Source organism: Pithys albifrons, chromosome 3 (genome assembly GCF_047495875.1).
Source record: "Pithys albifrons albifrons isolate INPA30051 chromosome 3, PitAlb_v1, whole genome shotgun sequence".
NCBI classification, from domain to species: domain Eukaryota; kingdom Metazoa; phylum Chordata; class Aves; order Passeriformes; family Thamnophilidae; genus Pithys; species Pithys albifrons.
The window spans coordinates 96,486,220-96,505,776 of NC_092460.1; the positions used below are offsets into that span (position 1 = coordinate 96,486,220).

A 19,557-nucleotide genomic window follows, 5' to 3' on the forward strand; every position below is an offset into this window, starting at 1 on the left:
GAGCACTCAGCCAAGGGCTCAGCATTTTCTGGCAGTGAGGATGGGATCGAACAACTGGGGTTGCAGAGCCAGAGGATTCTGAGATTGAACCTGAACTCTGAAGGGGGTTCAAAGGGAATCGTAACTCAGAGCCTTCCTTTCTCTCTGAGGATGACACATCCACTCTGCACACCCTCAAAAGCTGAGTCTGCTGCTGGGAGGCTTGTAAGGTCTTGACACCATCCCTTGTGAGGGCCAGTTGGAAGATACCATTGGAATTTGAAGTGCTGCAATTTTTCCCATTTTCCTGTGACTGCCCTGCCTCTGTAGATTTCCTGCCACCACTTCCAGCATTTACACTTGCAAATGACAGAGGACTCCCATTTTGCCTTGGTGAATTAGCAGTACTCACAGGTAACTGTCCAACATGCATCATGACAGATGAGGTGGCTTTCCTTACTGGAGGTGCATGACGTGAGCTGGGGAGATGTGAATATTTCAAACACATAATGTCCAACACTCACAGACAGCACATAGGAACTACAGGAGATATTGGCCATATAACTGTCAGTCCAGTCAACGGTCTATTTATTTATATAGTGTATTTATTTATTTTCAAGTCTGTAAGCAGGCACTTCAAACATATGCCTGAACACTTCTACATCAATAAGGAATATACCTCCATCCTTCATATTTTTTTCTTTTCCATCCTCAAAACATTTGGCTTCATTCAGCAGAAAAAATGAAAAGAGTGGAATAAGAAGATTTCACAGTTAAGACATGCAATTACCAGTTATATACATCTTTCTAGCCCTGTAATTTGAACTACCATAAGACAAGGCAAGCTACAGTTTGTACAACACAACCACAACTGTTTGGAATGCTGGTGAGTTATCAGTGGGAGCAGGTGCAGAGGAGAGGTGGTGGCAGGGAACACACAGCAAGCACAAGGTACCACACTCTCACCACTCTGAGATGTGCAACCACCACACCCCTGCATTCAGGTTGTTTAGAAACCACATGGATAAAGGCTGCATTTAACAAAGTTGGCTGTTTTTATGTCTTTTCCTCTTCTTTCCCTCCTGAAACTTGGTGCAATGTTTTTCTGTGTATTTCCCGCCCACTCTTCCGCCCCGTCCCTCTCCCTTAAATAAAAAAAGATAAAATTGATCTACATTGCAGTTTGGTCCCTGCCTCTAGTCATCAGGTATCAGCACTATTTCCAGCCAATGGACTTTCTACAGAAGAGCAACTGCCTTTGGAAATGATGCCATTGCTACAGGGCTGGCACTGGTACAGGACAGACCATCAGGTTAGACACCTTCCTTGCAGAGATCAAGGTCATTTGGAGTACCAAGCAGCAGAGAACAAAAGGGCTATTTTACTGGCAATAAAATAATTAGGATCAAAAAGTAAATGTACTCACCCCAGGTAAAGTTTTAATATTGTGCAGTGCATTCTGTGCCTCAAGAGCAGCTTTTCTTGTATAAAATGTTACGAAACAACAACCTATAGAGAGAAATGAAAAGCTTTCAGAAATTAGCAAGTACGATTTGTGAGAGTACAATAGGCAGGGAGAAAAAAACAGTGGTTGAGCAACACATTATGAAAGCTGGAAATGTGAATTATCCTGGGGCTGCCTGACTGACATGAATAGAGGAATGCTTGTATGGGTTAAAATAAAAAGTCCCCCCCTGTGCATTGCATCTATAGCACACCTACACTGTTGGTGACCTGTAATCACTTAGAAATTGTTAACCAAAATCCAATTGGCTTTGTGCAGTGTAAATAAGGTTATAGTTTTCTGAAAGCTCCACATTATACTTTGAATATAAGCAACATGGCAAGCTCAAGCAGCAGGAATTCATTGTTGCATCCCAGGAAGAAAATCAGGTTAAAGCAGGACCTTATTTAATAGGCCTTACATAAAAGAGCTAAGGTTGGTACCCCTTTTTTGAAACCAGGCAGGACTGGAGGTAGGACACTCATCTCAGTTGCAAGAATGAAAAATAAGCTATAGGAGAATTCACCATGGGGGGATAGTGGGGGCTGCTGATGGTTGTCAGCATAAAGGGAGGCTCTCTTCACCCTGCATCTGCCTCATCTTCAGTAAAGAAGGTGGTTTAAGTTGCCTTAATCCTATGGTTTTCCAACTGACAGCATGGTCCAACTGGGTAGACTGTGGGACTAAACATGGGTTGCTGCCACTTTGTTCACTGCAATCATGTAAAGTAGCTTTTGCTGCAGCACACACAACCCAGACAGCTCAACACCAGCCCTGGGGCGAGGTCAGGGCTCACAGGTAGATCCTCAAGGGAAGAGCTATGATGTGACATGCATGGGAAAAACAAGGAGCAGCATTTGCCTGCAAATTGCATTACTGCAATCTGTAATGTCCCACAGCAATGAAGTCTGCTCCTAGGCATGCACAGCATTCATGCAGAGAACTTCCTGAGGGAGGTCCTTGCATCCATGTTGCAGGTGGGATGCTCAACACAATATCCCATCTTGTCACTTCAACTTTACTTCCAGTGGGAGGGAAATCACTTTGAGAGCACCACTTGCACACTTATGTGCATAATACAAGATTGAGAATTTCTGCCTGAAAAGCTCCCATCCAGCACAGTAAATCAGTGATGCAGAAATACCCTTAGAGAAGAATAATCTGTTGCTACTCTGTCCACAGGGGAAACACAGTGGGACTGAATCCAGACCTTGTCCCATGGACATGGGCAGTGCCTGCTCTGGAGCCACATCACATTAAGGAGAGACCTCAAAGCTCCTACAGAGCTTGTGGATGCAGATGTGGTGTTTGGTGACCCAGCTGCTATGGGGAGATGGAAAACATGCTGGGTAATGCTGGCTGGGAGGCAGAAGTGGCTCCTGAAGTAAAAACCTACTTCACATCAAATAAGATGATGCAGGTTTTACTGGTGCATCAGAAAACAATCCTATTCTCTTAATCACAGTCAGAGACTTGTTACAACTCCGGAGAAATGTCAAAACCAATCAGTAAATAAAAGATAGCCCAGCTCGCGAGCCTCGGAGTTCCCTTGGAGCATGACACAGATAAAATAATCTGTGCTTTAGGCAGTGAGCAAAGATGATGTTTGCATCAGCTCCCTAATGCTGGCCAAGGTGAAACATCCCAGCCCACTCATGTTCCACCACTAATCATCCCCATAATGGCAAAGGAGACAAGGAGAAGGCGTGCACAGCAGAACACAGCAAACACTGTAAGTGACCGTGTGGAGGTGGTCCTTGGAAGGAAGAGCTGAATCTAGAACAGCCCCTCCAATTCCTCCTGCTTGGCTCAAGCTATGCATGGCACTGGGAGTGCTCCCTTCAGCTCTGCAGCTGGGCCTGCAACAACCATTACCTCTATAACAAGCAAAGGTGACCATGTACTCCCAGCTGGAATTCAGCAAGTTTAACAGAAAATCACTTGCAGGGACTACAACACATGGGCAGGCAGGTAACACAGATGTAACACAGCTGAGGGAAACATTTTTCATACTGCCAACAGCTTCTTTAAAAGTTCACACTCTATGATAGAGGCAGTTTACTAATTATTTCAGTAAGCACAACATTGTTCGCAGGGATGTGTGTTACAAACAGCCACAGCCTGTTAAGGTTTGTGCATCTTCTGAGTGTTTGTAAACCCTCCATTTCACTGGAAAACTCTGAAAATTTGAATTATTTTTCTCCAGAATGAAAATGGGAAATGGATCCGAGTTTGTGACATTTAATAGTGCAACTTTGAGACAACATTGCATCATTTTTCTAACCTGCCAGCCAACCCCAAAGTCTACCTTCTATTATTTCTTCATTTTGTTTATTAGCTTTTTAATATAAAGCTTTTTAACCAGCAGAGAGAATTCAGAGGGGAAAATATCAAGCTGTAATCACAACTTTGCAATTGCCATGTCCTTTTCCATGGGCACAAAGAGCTTCATTTTAGATTTCAGGTCTGTGGGTTCATTCTGATTAGGAGAAGTTTGAAATCTGTTGGTTTATCATTCTGGGCACTACTTGAAAGAACTGCACTTGAAAGATGAATATGCTGTGAAATACCCTTTAACTGGTCATTTTTGAAAAGTAATAGCTCAGGGGAGAAAAATGTCTCTGGGAATGAGGGCTGGAAGAAACCAGTATCTTAATGGGAAACGTGCAGATGTTTCAGGCAGGTCATCAGACCTCGACAAAAATAAAGATTTCTAAACTCACAGACTGATATGTCTGAAAATGGACATGGAGACATGGATAAAATTTTTTCTCTGGACATATTTGGTGAGTATCTTCTTAAAAAAAAAAGCATAAGAAGAGCCAGTTTGCTGTGGTTTGAGGAGAGCATGGACACCCATCTGTGGACACCTGAATCTGAAGCTATCTGGTACAGAGGTCAGGGCTAGACTCAAAAAAGAGAGTTATAGAACACAGAGGAACAGAAAAGGCAGTAGAACATGTGGTCCTCTAGGAAACATCTCTCAACCTATGGAGACTCCAGAAGTGCTCACTGCCATGTTACACAAACTGCATTGAAGATGCCTCCAGAGTAAAATGCCTTTGGCTCAGTACATAGGAGAGAGTACCAAATTCAGTCTTTTCTGCAGGAATATTGGAAGGGAAGACACCTGTGTAAGAGGACAAGGCTAATCTGTGCTTTAGGACTGGTTGCTGTTCCCTGCTGAAAGACGAAGAGGAAAGGACCTTCTTTCCTCCATTTTCCCCAAGGAAACCTAATGTTGGCAAAAAGGCAAACAAATGGCCCAGCTGGAAAAGAAAAAGTACGTTTACTACTGAAAGAAAAGCAAAAAAATACAACCCTGCCCTCTTCAACCTCCTGCAGACATAATCTTGGCTTTGTCACCAACAAACTTGACAGCAGCTTGAACCACAACTAGACTTTTTTGACATCCAAATAACTCAAAGTCTGGCGGTGATAACCTTCTCCCCTCCTAGTCAGGGCAACTTAGAATGTGAATTGGTTTGTGGACATGGTTCTGCCAAGCCTCAGCAGCCTGAAATACAGCCCAGTTTAACTCCACGTGGGTTAGTACATTCTTGCCCAAAGGCACAGGAGCCTGTGCTGCCAGTCAGTGCCTCCAAAGCAGCAAATCTCCTGCGCTCTGCTAAGCTGGTTGTGCTCTACTTGGAACAGTATTTACTACAGCGTAAGACATTTCTTCTTTGTACCTTGAAAAAAGTACTGAATGAATCATGCAGATCCCTACAGTCCCTTAAGGACATCGGCAACAACTTCACGGCTATCCTGCCAGATGCTTGAACAGACTGAATAAAACCTGCCACTCTGCTGCTCAGCATCTAATGGCAACAAATGGGATGCCTGAGAAACAACAGCAGAAAACAGCTCTACTTCTCAAGGCATCTGACGAGTAAACACTGCAGTGTGGACACTACAATGCTCAACTACACCACCTCATTAAAAAAAGGGAAAAGATCTCTTATTTCAGCTTGTTTTTTCTCTCTCTCTCTCTCACCTCTCCCTATTTTTTTCTTTTTTCAAAGGAAATTTAGTGCCAGAAAAAGACCTCAAGGTCTCAGCCATTGGGAAAAAGTTGACACATTCAATTCTCCATGACACATTCAATTCACAAGCTCTTGCTCAGCCTGCCAAAGGCACCAATTAGCACCAGTGGTGGAGATTTTATTTATTTAATTTGCACGGAAACCTGTTTAGCAAGACAGTGACAGGGGCAAACCGCCCTGTGTATGGCTAGAAACAGCTTTATGTGAGTCACTGTCATAGATGGCAGCACCGGATTACACGGGGATCACAAAGCCACGGGTTCACTAAAGCAGTCATTTAGAAGTTAGGGATGGGAAAAAGAAGAGGAAGTGGTGAGGACTCTCACACCACTGCAGTCATGAATTTCTGCTGGCAGTGACCCCAGGTTTCTGGAGGACACATGTGCACATTGTGAAATTATGATAAATCGCAGTTTTCACCATGAAACTTCAAAAATGCCATTCCTCCTGTAAGCAAGAGGATTGTTTTTAAAGACCTGTTAGTGACCTCATACAGTGGGACTTCTCCTGTGTGACTTCTGCTCTATGACCCACATTTACCTCCCAGTAGAGCAGTCATGGCTCTGTTAGGCTATAAGATACAGCTGTATGACATCGGTAGGAGCTTGGCCATGTCATTATTTTTATCACTTTCTCCCAATTCAAACACAGACTAATTACTCCATGAGAGCTGTTTACATTTCTAATTTTGAACAACTAACAAAGAGAAGCTTCCTCCACTTGGCCATGTGGCTTCCATGGTCCTCGTTGGCATTTAACAGCATTGGGATCTGTGTAAGAGGCTTAATCTCTCAGCCAGGATTTCATGCTTGAATGAATACAGCAACCTCCATCTTGCTTCGGGTGTGAAAAAGTCTTGTACAGCTCTCTAAACTGAATATACAATTCCTATCTTAAAGTGACCAGGAATTACACATGTGCCTCAATATGAGAAAATAACCCTTGGATGTGGACAGGAATTAACACACGTTGTTCTACAAGATGCTCTGAGGCTTTTGATTAGCTTGAAGAAAAATATTCTGCAGTTTGTCAGGACTGAAAATTTAACTTTTGGGAATTAAAAGAGAAAAGATACAGGAGAAAAAAAAAACCCTCATATTTGTTGGTCTGACTTATTAGTTTCTATAGTTTTCAACTGTCAAAATTTGTCAGTTTGGATCTCTCTGCGTTGTGCATATTATCACCTGCTGCCAGTATCTGAACCCTAACCATGGGGTACAGAAATACAAGAGCTTATCAGGGCGCCTGCAAAGCCTGCAACAACTTAAAAGTATGAAATTTGCTTTACCTTCTAGACTAATAAAATAAACACTTCAAAACAGCTATAATGATTATCTGATGATTGAACTCTGTATTCTTTTAGCAAGTAATGGAATCCTGGTAGACAAATTCAATTCAAAATACATTCACATTCAGGACATCAACAAAGTCATCATGTTGTGAATTGAAAATTCCTTTAAAGGCTGCGTTTGAATTCTAAGGGGCTGACAGATCAAGGGACTGAAGGCCCTGGAAGGCTAAATGAGTGAAGTCCTGCTATGTTTCTTTCTTTCTGTGAATGAAGCTCACTTTTGTGTGTGCATTTGCAAGCAGAACAGGTGCTGGCTTCATACAAGCCTGGAATCTCAATGGGGACAGTAGCTTCTTGTCAATCCAGCACAGTTTAAGCTAGTTTAAGTTAAGGAGGATTTCTTTTTCTTGTTTATTTTTTTCCCCTCCAAATGTTTCTCTCCTGATTTCCACATTTGCTCCTCCACTACCAAAATTTAAACATTAGCACTGCTCTGTAAATCACAAACAGCTGTCTGAACAGTGCAACTTGCAGCCAAATCCACCATGACCAGTAACACCGTTTTCCAAAAGCCAGTGAAGACATTAAAAATTCTTTTCCACTAAAGCCACTGAGAAGACCTATTGCTACAAGCAGTTCAGGTATGTGGTTGGGCAATGAGATTTTTCACATTTGCTATATTTGGTGTAGTGCAATGGGAGTCTTGCCTGGCATTTTTCCTGTGTTACAGTTAGTGCAATTAGTAAACCTGCATTGAAGACACGAGTCTAATGCCAGGAGAGGTGTTTTAAGTCTTAGAGATTTGGGTTGGCTGATTCCATAAAAAAACAGAAAAATGTGAACTGCCTGAATAGCAAATATAGCCGTTCTTGACAAAGGAATCCAGAAATAAATACCCAACTATTTTTTAAATTGTGCTCAACAGAAAAAAAGAGGGTGGCTAAGGCAGGGTGTGCTTTGATTCCTACCTGCACCATCCTTGTGCCCTATTGTGTATGGTGTCACTGGAGAGTACAATGGCAACGATTCACTCCCGGAGCAATGCCTGAGAGAATTGCCGAATACTGCAGAAAACAACCTTTAATGATGCCACCTCCCAATTAGCTCAGGTTTGCTAATAGTTTGATATAATTGGCACCCTGATGGAAACCATATTACCAGTCCTGTCACCAGCCAGGAAACCACACTGCCACTCTAATGACAGCACATATTATAGCGATGCCACTTCTAATATTAATGCATTAACTGAATGTAGGCAGGGACTCACATGTGAGAAGGATTCACAACTGGGACGTGCCAAATTCCACCCTGTGCTCTATTTTTCCTCCTGGTTGTAACATGCAGGGTGCCAGTGCCCAAGCCCCAGAGTGCCCCCATCGCCCCACTGGCATTAAAGCACAAACGCTCCAGGCCAGTAACAGCCCCGTAAATGGCCAGTGAAAAATGATCCCACGGAGCTCAATTTTTTCTCTCCATGCCTTGCAAGTTATGACGGCCTTTCTGTTAATTGGCCACAAGTCCTGGTTTGCTGTCAGCCTTCAGCTGCACTGGGGAGCTCTTTTGGAGAAGTCACACTCTGTCATTCCTGTACCCTTGTGAATACAAATGCTCTCTATAAATGTCCTCTGCCTACAAAATGGAAGTGTTTTTTTTCTTTTTTTCTTTTTTTTTTTTTGACCTAGATTAAATCTGCTGCATTTTCAAGCCTTTTGGGAAAGCAACTAAGAACTAATATGCACTGGTTAGTGTGCCACAACACTTCCCTACCCATTATTATGTAAATTTTGACTAAAGTACGACACAGATAGAAAAGATATCAAGGGCAAAATTGCCAGAATCTACTTTTCTTGCTCTCTGAAATAAGCCACTTATATTAAACAGTTTTAAATGGCTAATAGCTGTACAAGTATCTGAAGAATTTCAATGTACATTTTTTCATATAGGACAATGGCAGCTTTTGCAAATTCCTGCACTCTCCTGCTGACTGTGCAATGAATGGAAAGCTAATGGCCAGAATGCTGGTACTCTGCTTTCCTTCTGAATTAAGGGGCCAACTTCCACATCTGCAGCTTGGCAATACTCATATGATACTTGCACTACAGTGATAAAAGCAGGGAAAAAAAGCAGATGCAGAATTAGATTCTATACATGGTGGCAGGGTAAATAAATACACATAAATCAGGTTTATAGCATCAAGGCAATTTTATGTCATTACTAACTAATCTGTCCCTAAAGAAACCATCACTGTGTGATGGGAGGGAAGCTGAGCCTTATTGGTCTAGGCTGACTAGTGGATGAGAGACATTCCAAGAGAAACTCAGGAAATGCTGTGAAGATGGAGCTGAGCAGTCAGTGGCATTGGACATGCATATCAGCACTGCATCAACACCCTGATCTGCAGGTTGATGGAAGCACCACTGGCCTGGCCTAGGATGTTCCTCCTTTGCTGGCCCCTCCAAGCACCCACCCAGTGTAAATCCCTAGGGAGAGCCAGTGCTTTCCCAGCCCTATGAGATGAACAGCTGTCAGGCAACCAACACGAGCGAGAAAATCAAAGCAGCCGCTCAGTGCCTCTTGTCGAGTCCAAGTTTGGTCCTTCCCATTTCCAGATCTCAGGAGTGGAGATCTTATACATCAGTCCATACGGCTTACAATGAAAACTGCTTGTCAGAGCTTTTGGAAAAGAAATTTTCAAGTAAGTAGGACAGCAGGGGGAGAGGGTGGGGAGATGGCATTCCAGCCTCTCCCATGATGGGTCTCCCACGGGAAGTCACTGCACTTCCCACTTGTAAAATATAGAAAAGGAAATAAGCAAAATACAAGTTTTTTTTTTTTTAATTTGGAAATAGTTTTAAACAAGGCCTATCACTGGAAATTGGAAATCTGGAAATTGGGGGGACATCTAAGTAGAACTACAAGAAATGAAAATACAAATAGTTACTAATTTCTTGTGCTGCCTTCTACTCATTTCTCCTTTATCTTTTATTTTCTTCTTTTCCTTCTTATTCTTGCACTAATTCTCCTTAATCTTTAATTAACTTTCTTCTTCCCTCATACAAATTCTTCCTCTCTTCTTCCTAGCAGATGGTCATTGTTTCCCTTTTCCTTGGCCAGGTAACAATTACTTACTCGAGTTTACTGGCTTTAAAGTGAATTAACATGTCCTCTGTGCAAGTCAACCCCTAAGTCTGACCATCCACTAAATATATCTTTGAATGTAGTAGAAAAAGAGGGTTCAGAGAACAGATGCTAAAAAAAAAAAAGGAAATACAAAATTAAGATGTCCTTCCTTATTAATCCATTCCTAGAGCAGAAAACTGCTGTGACACTGTATTTCAATTCAAAAAGACTCTGCAAAGATCATGTTTACATAAATTAACATAGGCAGAGACACATTTTTCCCTAATGACATTTCAAAAGCCCTATAGTGTCCAACCCTGGCATTCACTAGTAGCAAATCAAACTTCCCAGCACATATATCTTATAGTCCTGGATTTCCTTCTATTTTTTCTTTCACTTGAATGCTTGAGAAAGATCACTGAAGACTGGCTTTTCCTGATACCAGGTCACTGCTCTGCTGAAACCTCTAATTGCACTGTGATTCCTGAGAAGCCACTCAAGTCCTAGTTCAATGAGGAGGCAACTCTGCAGTGAAAAACACTCAGAGTAGAAAAGCTACACCATAAAATTTTCCACTTGAAATCCTCAAATTTTTGAGGGTTAATTGTAATTTAGAGACTTTAACTGTCACTGAAAAACCTCTGTTCTGTATTGGGAATTATTTTCCCTGGTTAAATGCCAATGGCATCCTGGGCTGCATTAGGCAGGGCATTGCCAGCAGGTCAGTGGAGTTGATCCTTGTCCCCTCCTCAGTCCTGCTGAGACATATCTGGGGTGCTGGATCTTTTTCTGGGCTCCCCAGCAGAGGGATGTGGACATACTGGAAGGAGTCCAGTGAACAGCCACGAAGATGAGGAAGGGGATTCTCCAGCCCCTTATATGAAGAGGGACTGAGAGAGCTGGGACTATTCATCGTGGAGATGAAAACACTCAGAGGGATCTCATCCATGTCTATAAATGCCTGATGGGGAGGAAATACAGAAGAGAGAGCCTTCTCAGTGGTGCCCAGTAACAGGAGAAGAGGCCATGGCCTCAAATTAAAACACAGGAAATTCCATTTAAAAATAAGGGAAAATATTTTCATTGTAAGGGTGATCAAATGCTGGCATGGTTTGCCCAGACAAGTCTATGGAATATCCATCCCTGGAGATATTAAAATCCTGCCTGGACACAGCCCTGAGAAAACTGATGGAGGTGACCCTGCTTTGAACAGGGGTTGGATAAGATGAATTCTAGAGGTTCCTTCCAAGCTCAGCCAGCCTGTGATTCTGTGAAATGGCAATGAAGGAATTTAAGTAGCTTCTCCATGTCATCCTTGCTAACACAGTTTAACTTCCTCAGAAATAAATTGCAATCTTATTTAACTTTAGCAGACATCAGTTAAATTACTGTTTTATTGTTGTACTCATCAGCTGGGAACTGGCTTTCATTCACTAGCAAATTTCACACCCAAGAGGAGTTTTTTCATAGCAAGAAACACAGGAATTAATATCTTTTTCTTTTTAAAGAAATAGAACCAGAGACCTTGTAGCACCTTATATTACCTAAAGGGTGCCTGGAGATGGGTGGAGAGGGACTTTGACAAGGGCATGTAGGATAGGACAAGGGGAATGGCTTCAAACCGAAAGAGGACAGGTTTCCATTAGGTAATAGGAAGCAATTTTTTACCATGAGGGCAGTGAGACACAGAGGCAGGTTGCCCAGAGAAGCTGTGGATGTCCCTTTCCTGGAAGTGCTCAAGGCCAGTTTGATGGGGCTTTAAGCAGCCTGGTCTAGTGGAAAGTGTCCCTGCCCATGGCACGACCTTCAAGGTCCCTACCAACCCAAACAATTCTTTGACCCAGTGATGATCCCAGGAACATCCCAGCATGGCCCATGTTACCAGAGACACACAAGACAATAAAAGTGTCTTGTGTTATTCCTCATGTTTAGAAAGGTATCAACAGATTCATGAATTCATGATAACATGATGCATTTTTTAAGTTGCAGTTTATCCAGTCCTGTTGTATCTAACATGAAGTTTTCTTTAAACATCTCTGACAGCTCTAAACTTCTGAGCTTGTGTCTTCTAAGGACAGCATAGGAAAAGCCAGAACTAGCAGTACAAAGAGAAAAAAACAGGAAAAGATTCAGGGAGAAAGAGTTATAAAAGAAGGCACAGAGTTGGAAAATTGCTGTTGCTGACACTTAACTCATTTAAAAAATAGTAACAAATCTCCAACCCTAACCCTTACTCAGAAACTTGGTAAGAATATGATGTGGGTGGTTTCAACATTTAACTGGATTTGGAAGAGTTGGATGCCATTTTTGCAAGAGAATCTAAAACCTGATCTTGGATCACTCATTTCTAGGAATAGAGCATTGAAGTTCTTCTGAAAATAACATTCTATGCCCATCTGAATCTTTCGATGCCTAAATGCTTTTGAACAATCTGGCCTTTCATCTCTCCATGCCCTAACTTTTTCTTGGAAAAGAGAAAGAATAAAATGTTCTGAACTCAAAAGAATACTCTGAAGAAATCATGAAAAAAAAAAGAATTGAGGTAAAAAGATACTGCAATTGCAGTGACATGAGTAACCGCAGAGCAACACCTGCCAGTGTGCTTGCACCTAACTCACTCCAGTCTGGCACTCTTCCTCCAAAAGTTAGCCTATAGGAAATGGAAGAAATCAATACAAGACACTTGAGATTGCTTAAGGGATGCTTAAGTAGCATGGGGAGACATTGTAGGTTAAATATTACCTCCAAGTGCCCTGAACTTGAATCAACAAATCCCTGTTTCCCCCAGCACCCCCCAGTCTTGTATTTTATTGCTGTTGGCCAAGCCACCTCATCAGGGGCTCCATCATCCACCAGCAGAAGAACTGGCAAAGCCTCCACTCCTAGTTATGGTTTGCTACAACATACACACTATTTTCATGGAGTTAATTTTCAACTATTTGACTTTTTTTTTCCTTAGAAATACTTTTCCTTATCTTTAAAACTTGGGTCTAAATCATTGTCTGAATCCATCACACTCCCTGTTCCCTTTGCCCAAGATGCAGTCAAACACTTTCAACTCTTTCTTGACTTCAACATCGTGAACCTTTACACATCTTGTATTGATTTCTAGGCATTCACAGCTTCACTCTCACAGGGTCACAGCACATGTCAAATCTTTCCTACACTGTGTACACCTTCAAGCAGTGTTTCATCTACGGAGCTTCGCTTTCCCTGAACTTGTTAGCAGTGACACATTTGTTCCCCAATTAAGCTTTCTTTATAATAATAAAAATAAAAAAATACAGGAAATTCCTGGCAACTTTTCTGTCTTTCTAGTTCATTGAAACAATTTTATGCAGATGAAGATGCAACTCCACAGAGCCTTTGAACTTTAAGCATCATCTTTACTTGGCTTTGAACTCTCAACAGGGCCCATGATCTTTCAAAGCAATGTACTCTGCTGTGGAAACTTCAAACAAGAGGGAAAAAGTCATGGTTAGAAAAAATGCAAAAGATGGGCTTTTTAAAATACTTGATGCTCCTGGAAATAAGAAAACCCTAACTGAGTGGTATCTGAAGAAGTGTATTCGGCACTCAAGTGTTTCCCTAATTAATTGTTTAGATGAGTGCTAAAATAAATGCAGCAGCAGCAAAGATAAACAAACCACTTTAGTAATAAAGCCATATATTTGTGCAGATACACAAAAATAAATGGCAGCACTTAATGAGCACAAGCACCGAGAATGAAGAACATACTTTGTGTGTGGGATCCATGCTCAGAAAGCTCAAGCTCAAAGACATTTGAAAGGTATCTCACAACTGCCTCCCAACCTGCCTCATGTTTGCCCCTTGCACAGCATCTTGTTTTGCACAGAGTAACGATGTAAAAACACAAAGTGTCCTCATAAAGAATTGCAGCTCATGTTTCACCTTGCCTGGGCAGCCTCACCAGAGCAAGGAAAATGCTTGTGGTAAGAGATTGTTATCCTAGTTAATTATTATTCTTTATTTTTGTGTGTTGATTAACTAACATAAAATCAATGAAGGGAGACACAAAATGGACGTGTAACACATGTACTTCCAAAAAGAGAGAGAAAAGCGAAGGTGATTCATACAGTCTTTTCCTTCTGAATGGAAAATGAGCTAGTAAAGTATAAATAGTGGGGGGAAAGTGTTATCTTGTATATCTAGGAAAGCAGTTTTAATAGAATTATAGAACTGTTAGAGGCAGGAACATTAACTAAGCTTCCCTCTCAGAGAGTATAGGCTTCTACATGTAATTCTTCCAATGTTTTATCTTGTCCTATCTGTAGATTTCCCAGAATCAGACTTCCCATAATTTCTCCAGGAAACTATTTTGCAATCTCAAAAAAATTAATTTTAAATACACTTTTCACAGTAAATACTTTCAGTTTTGCTTAATTTCTCATTGCTATTTATGTCTTGAATACTTTCCTAAATAGTGCTACCATTTATCTTTGTATAAATGATTCAATAACCAGAGCAAAGCATAAAACTCCATCTACCATACAAACAGATATGTTATTCTCCCCAGAAATCATCATACAATTGATGGTTTATTTCTTGCACCTATCACCATGTATGCCCTGGAAAACTGATTTAAAAAAAACAAACACCTATTCACCAATATTTAATATCTATTCAGGGAAGGGAATATTGAGACTGTGTTGGATGATCCAGAGGACACGCCTTAAGTCTTTTAATTAGTAACAGTTCAGAGAAGTCCAAACAAGACTACTACCATGATCTATAGGTCCTATGGCTCTCCAAAGATCAAGATGTGGCATTTAATCAGACCAAGATTTAAAATAAATCTCCAGCAGCCTGTTTCCAAGTTATGACAAGAGAAATAGTTGGCTAGAGAGGTACAGGCTGTATGACATGATTGGCAACTTATCAAGACAAGAAGAGAAAGAAGTCGGATGATTGGCAACTTAATCAGAGGGAGAAGGAAAAATAGAGAAAAGGAACAAAACGAGTGCCCAAACAGTGATGTGTTGGCTTCTGCGGCTGTCAAAGGTGGCCTTGAGCAGGCAGTGGCAGGAGGGCTTACACTGAAGCTTGTCTGCAAAGCAGATGAAACTATTCAGTCTTCCTTGGCATCAATAGCATGAGGCTCCTGAATGTATCTAATGACGTTTGGAGAAGCAGGATTCTGTATGGCATTCTCCACAGGTCACCAGGGCCACCACAGGAACACATCCAACAAAATATCATGGATGTGCAGCTTTGCTACCAGCACAGAACTTAAGAACAAAGTCCCCAGTTTTAACTGAAAGCTAAAAAACCGCAGCACAATAAACCCCCTGAGCAATCATATCTTGGTAGCAGTGTCCTTTAGTTAACTTCATAGCGTGCCCTCGTATTTTATTCAACATGCTGTTATGAACAAAGCAAAATTCTCCTGAAGGGGGAGGGAACTGAGAAATGCTGGGTTACAGGTTAGATTGCCAAATGATCCTTGCAGCCATCAGTTCTTACTGGGAACAAGCATCACTCGGTGGTTTCAGGAAAAAAAAAGCCTGCTCACAGCTGACTTGTGTTTATCCACAGTACAGTGGGTTAAAAGAGAAACTGCAATATGATGCCCTAAAATATGAAGTTTCTTTTCCCACATGAGATGGGATATGAGGGAATAAGGATGTGCTTGGAGGGAAGTCCTGGTGAGACTGGGATCCATATCTTGTACAATATTTTGGTTCTCGCTACGCCTTATTAGGGTAAATCTAAGGATATTTCCAAGCAATTTGAAATCCTCTATCAGGCTTCAGCATGACTCACTCTTACATTTTGTATGCCAGAAAGATAAACCATAATGTATGGCAAAATTATTTCTGGAACTGCATATTGCACATTTTCACTATAAAGCATATTATAAGCTTCGACACAGAGATAACTAAACGATTACTTGTCAGCCATCTCTCATTCCATCAGTCTTAAAAATTAGGATAAAAAAAGCTTTTCATGTGCAACAACAGGCTACATATTAGTCCTGCAGAGTTATAAAAAATGTGGAACTAAATATCAGACAAGCCCAATTTAAAATGATGAAATACTTCTGAATTCTAAAACAATTAGGCTAATTTACAACACATGGCCTGATACACTGGAAGTTTGAATCCTTTTATTTTGCTTTTTAAAGGAGGGGCATATACTCATGTTAGTCATAAATTAATACAATCAAGATTTATTTCTTTTTTCTCTGAATACTGTTCAGGAGCAGTTGTTACACCTGCTAAAGATGTTTGTGGAAGATTCACACAGAACAGCATCATTTCCTTTTTCTGTGGCTTTTCAGTGGTGTTGTGGTGCAGATTTACTCAGTTTTCATTGTTAGGTCTCTCATTTCTGCTTGTAAATCAGGGATGATGGGGTGCTATGAAAATTAATCAGGTGGGGCTTGCAGTTTTTTCCTCTACTCATTGTGATGGTTACTCCCAGAAAACACATGCACCTTGAATATTCTTGGTCCCACTGGGGATGAGATTTAAACTAACACTGACACTGGCAATGCAACCCTGCTTGATCATAGTATTAAAAAGTCATTATGTGTGTTTCAATATCCATTCAATTACTACCAGTCTTTTAAGACAAAGAGAAAATTGGAGAAACTCCTTTTCCTTTACCACAAAGCAATGATAGCAATGGCAGCAACATTGCTCAAAACCTCCTCTGAAGAATATTTTGATTCCTTTCTTACAGAATATTGACATTTACAGGATAAAACATAAAAGTTACAGGGCATTCACAACACTTTTAAGGCTTTCACTTTTGCAACACATATGGACAAAGGATTTTAAATGAAAGTTCTCTTTCTCTATACTTAAGGGTATTAATATTTTAGTATGACTGCATCTGTGAATGAAGACATTCAAAAAGCCATTATGTTTTCAACTTAGGTTAATAATAAGGCTATTTTTCCACCCACTCTCTGGCACAGCTGTAATGTTCTTGGCCTCAAGTGGGAGGCAATGTGGAACAAGGATTAGCAAGATGGATGATATACAACATACAGTGCCAGTTCATATAAAATATCACTAGATTGGAAATGACTGTTTACTGTCTCAGTGATTGTATGATCACTTTTTCTCCTTCCAAAGAACATACAGGATGTGGTGCTCCTCTATGCCAATAAAGCTTAGTGCATAGCACCTAGGTAATGACAAATTAATTTTTGAGCTAAGCCTGATGAAGGGGTCAGCCAAAATCCTAGGCAGAGTTTATCCCCAGTACTATTTTAAATGACAGAAAATGCATCCCTACTATTCATCAATATTAGTATAGAAGAGAGATTATACAACAGAAAATAAATAAAGAGGAGGGACGAAAATACCAAAAAAAATGTTAGGATTGTGTAAGTTTACAGTACAATAATAAAACATTTAATCTTGTAGGAGGAGGGGGAGAGTTGGAGAGAGCACCCCATGGTCCACTTCCAAATAAAATTGGACAAAACATTTAGGAATGCACTAAACAGAACAAGCGTGGATTTGGCAGACGGCAAGCTGGATGAACTAGCAGGTCTTTTTTTCATTTAAGTAACATTTCCAAACCTGAGACCTTTGCATCCTGGAACACAAGATCTCTTGCCCAATGAAGAGACCCACCTCTCTTGCTGAAGGCCAGAGCAGCTCAACTATGAGCAGCCAGGGATACAGAGCCCTGGACTCTGGCATGTTTGGGTACCATCATACCTCAAACCCAGAAAACCACATGGGGCAACTGTTATGTCTGATCCACTCATAAAATTCCTTTACCACAAAGTCAACACAAGTTGTTTAAGCACCGAGTGCTCAATGGTTCCCATTACTTGGACTGCTGGCCAGAGCCACTGCCAAAATATCAGCAATACTTCAGAGTTGAAACATGTTTTCTTTAATAATTTTAGTGAGAGAGCACTTTCACATGTAAGAGAAACAAAAGTGTTCCTAAACATCAAAATAATTTTTCAACCCTAAGCAAAGTTTCTCTGAAAGAGCTGTTTGCACAATCCAAACACCTCCATTTTCATGTAAATAGTTTATTGATTAAAAAAAACATATAAACAGGCTTATATCATTAATCTACCAGCTGCAGATGATCTACATTCACTGAGCAAACTATTCCCACAAAAATATTTTCACTGAAATTAATCTTAATGTTCACTCCTCCTTCCCCCACAAGCCAACACTGAGGCATTTTGAAATGTACATTAGCTACTTCAATAAATAAGATGAGCAATTCTTGGTTTTCTTAACCACACAGGGCATAAGTGGATGATCTCTTTACATCCCCTGGATGATGAAAAAGACATGAAGCATTAGGATTTTTCCTGTTTGAGTAGCCCAGTGAAGGCAAGCCAAGTGTGCAGTCTTGCTCTCGCTGTCATTTCCAGAGTGTCAGAGTTTCCATGAGCAGTGCCTCCCCCAGTCGGGTCAGCAAAGCCTCAGCCCTGCATGCCCCAGCCTTTTTTTGCAGGGCTTTGTTCTAATACTGGGAGCAACTACCCAAAGTTTGAAAGTCTGCTCCTCTGACACGCTCGATTTGGCAAGTGTAGGAGAAATGCTGTTAGATGAGAAGAGAAAAAGAAGGAAAAAAAAAAGGGAGTAGGCACATTCCCTTCTCCTACTCGCTCGCTAATGATCTTTGTGCTATTTTCTTTTAATTCTCATTTAAAATTTCAGCCCTTTACAGTAAGATCAGCAAGAACAGACCTTTGCTTCACTAAAGATGCACAAAGCCCTTTTTGTTGAGGACATGGGTGCAAAACTGTGGCGTCTGGGCTGTGCAGCAATCAGTGCAGGCACACTGTCAATCCTTCTCATTCAGCTCTGCTGTCAGTGTTTCAGGACAAAGATCATTTTACCAATCTGTTTGTACAGCATATTGTACAATCTGTTACGTGCATTTGCAATACAAAGAGTAAATGACAATAAGAGCATGTGGACAAGGCTGGAGCCCCAGATTTTGGGTCCCTTTGTTATCTGTGGCACACAGACCAGAGTCCACAGCTGTACTGTTTGACTTGGTGCATGCACACAACGTACCATGGGCATTCGCCATGAAATCTAAATACTGTCTATTCCCAATTAAAAATACCCAAATGGTGTTTTCCCTCCTTCTTCCTATTTCAAGGGAGTAATTCAAAAGTTAAAACCATGACCATACCAATGGGAAGGAACGAGACATCAAATTACCTTTTGTAATATCCTCCTCAAATACAAAACAAAGCCATGAAACTTAGGGAGAAAGAGGAACAGCTCGTGCCAGATGTTACCTAATGAATGTTCTATCATAAGCTCTACATAGAAATGTATGAGAAAAAAATCTCTACTTTTAAACAGACTGTTCCCCAAAATCACATGGAGTCAACAGTAATAATGGTTCTCATCCTCATTAAATATTTGTCTTTTTTTTTTTTTGAAGACAGCAAACTCTGCTGACATTTCTACATAGAATATGGCACTCTGCTCCTTGCAGCACAGATTGCCAGGCTGCTGCTTTACATGCTGATTTCTCTTTTGTGAACTGAGACCTTGAATACTTTCGCGGGGGAAAAGCAGATCAACGATTTTTTAAGAGAGCTAAACAATTCCGTGTAATGAACATCAGTTAACACAGGCAATTACTCTTTC

At 40.9% G+C, this 19,557-nt stretch overlaps 1 protein-coding gene across 12 annotated transcripts in view; it reads right to left on the bottom strand.

Moving 5' to 3' along the window:
• Window positions 1–19,557, bottom strand: part of CELF2 (CUGBP Elav-like family member 2) — a 553,335-nt gene that overhangs the window by 103,162 nt on the left and 430,616 nt on the right. For all 12 annotated transcript variants that reach the window (XM_071552839.1, XM_071552831.1, XM_071552836.1 and 9 more), the window contains one exon: window positions 1,406–1,488. In XM_071552839.1, the coding sequence (XP_071408940.1) occupies window positions 1,406–1,488 (83 nt within the window). The remainder of the gene's footprint in view (window positions 1–1,405; window positions 1,489–19,557) is intronic.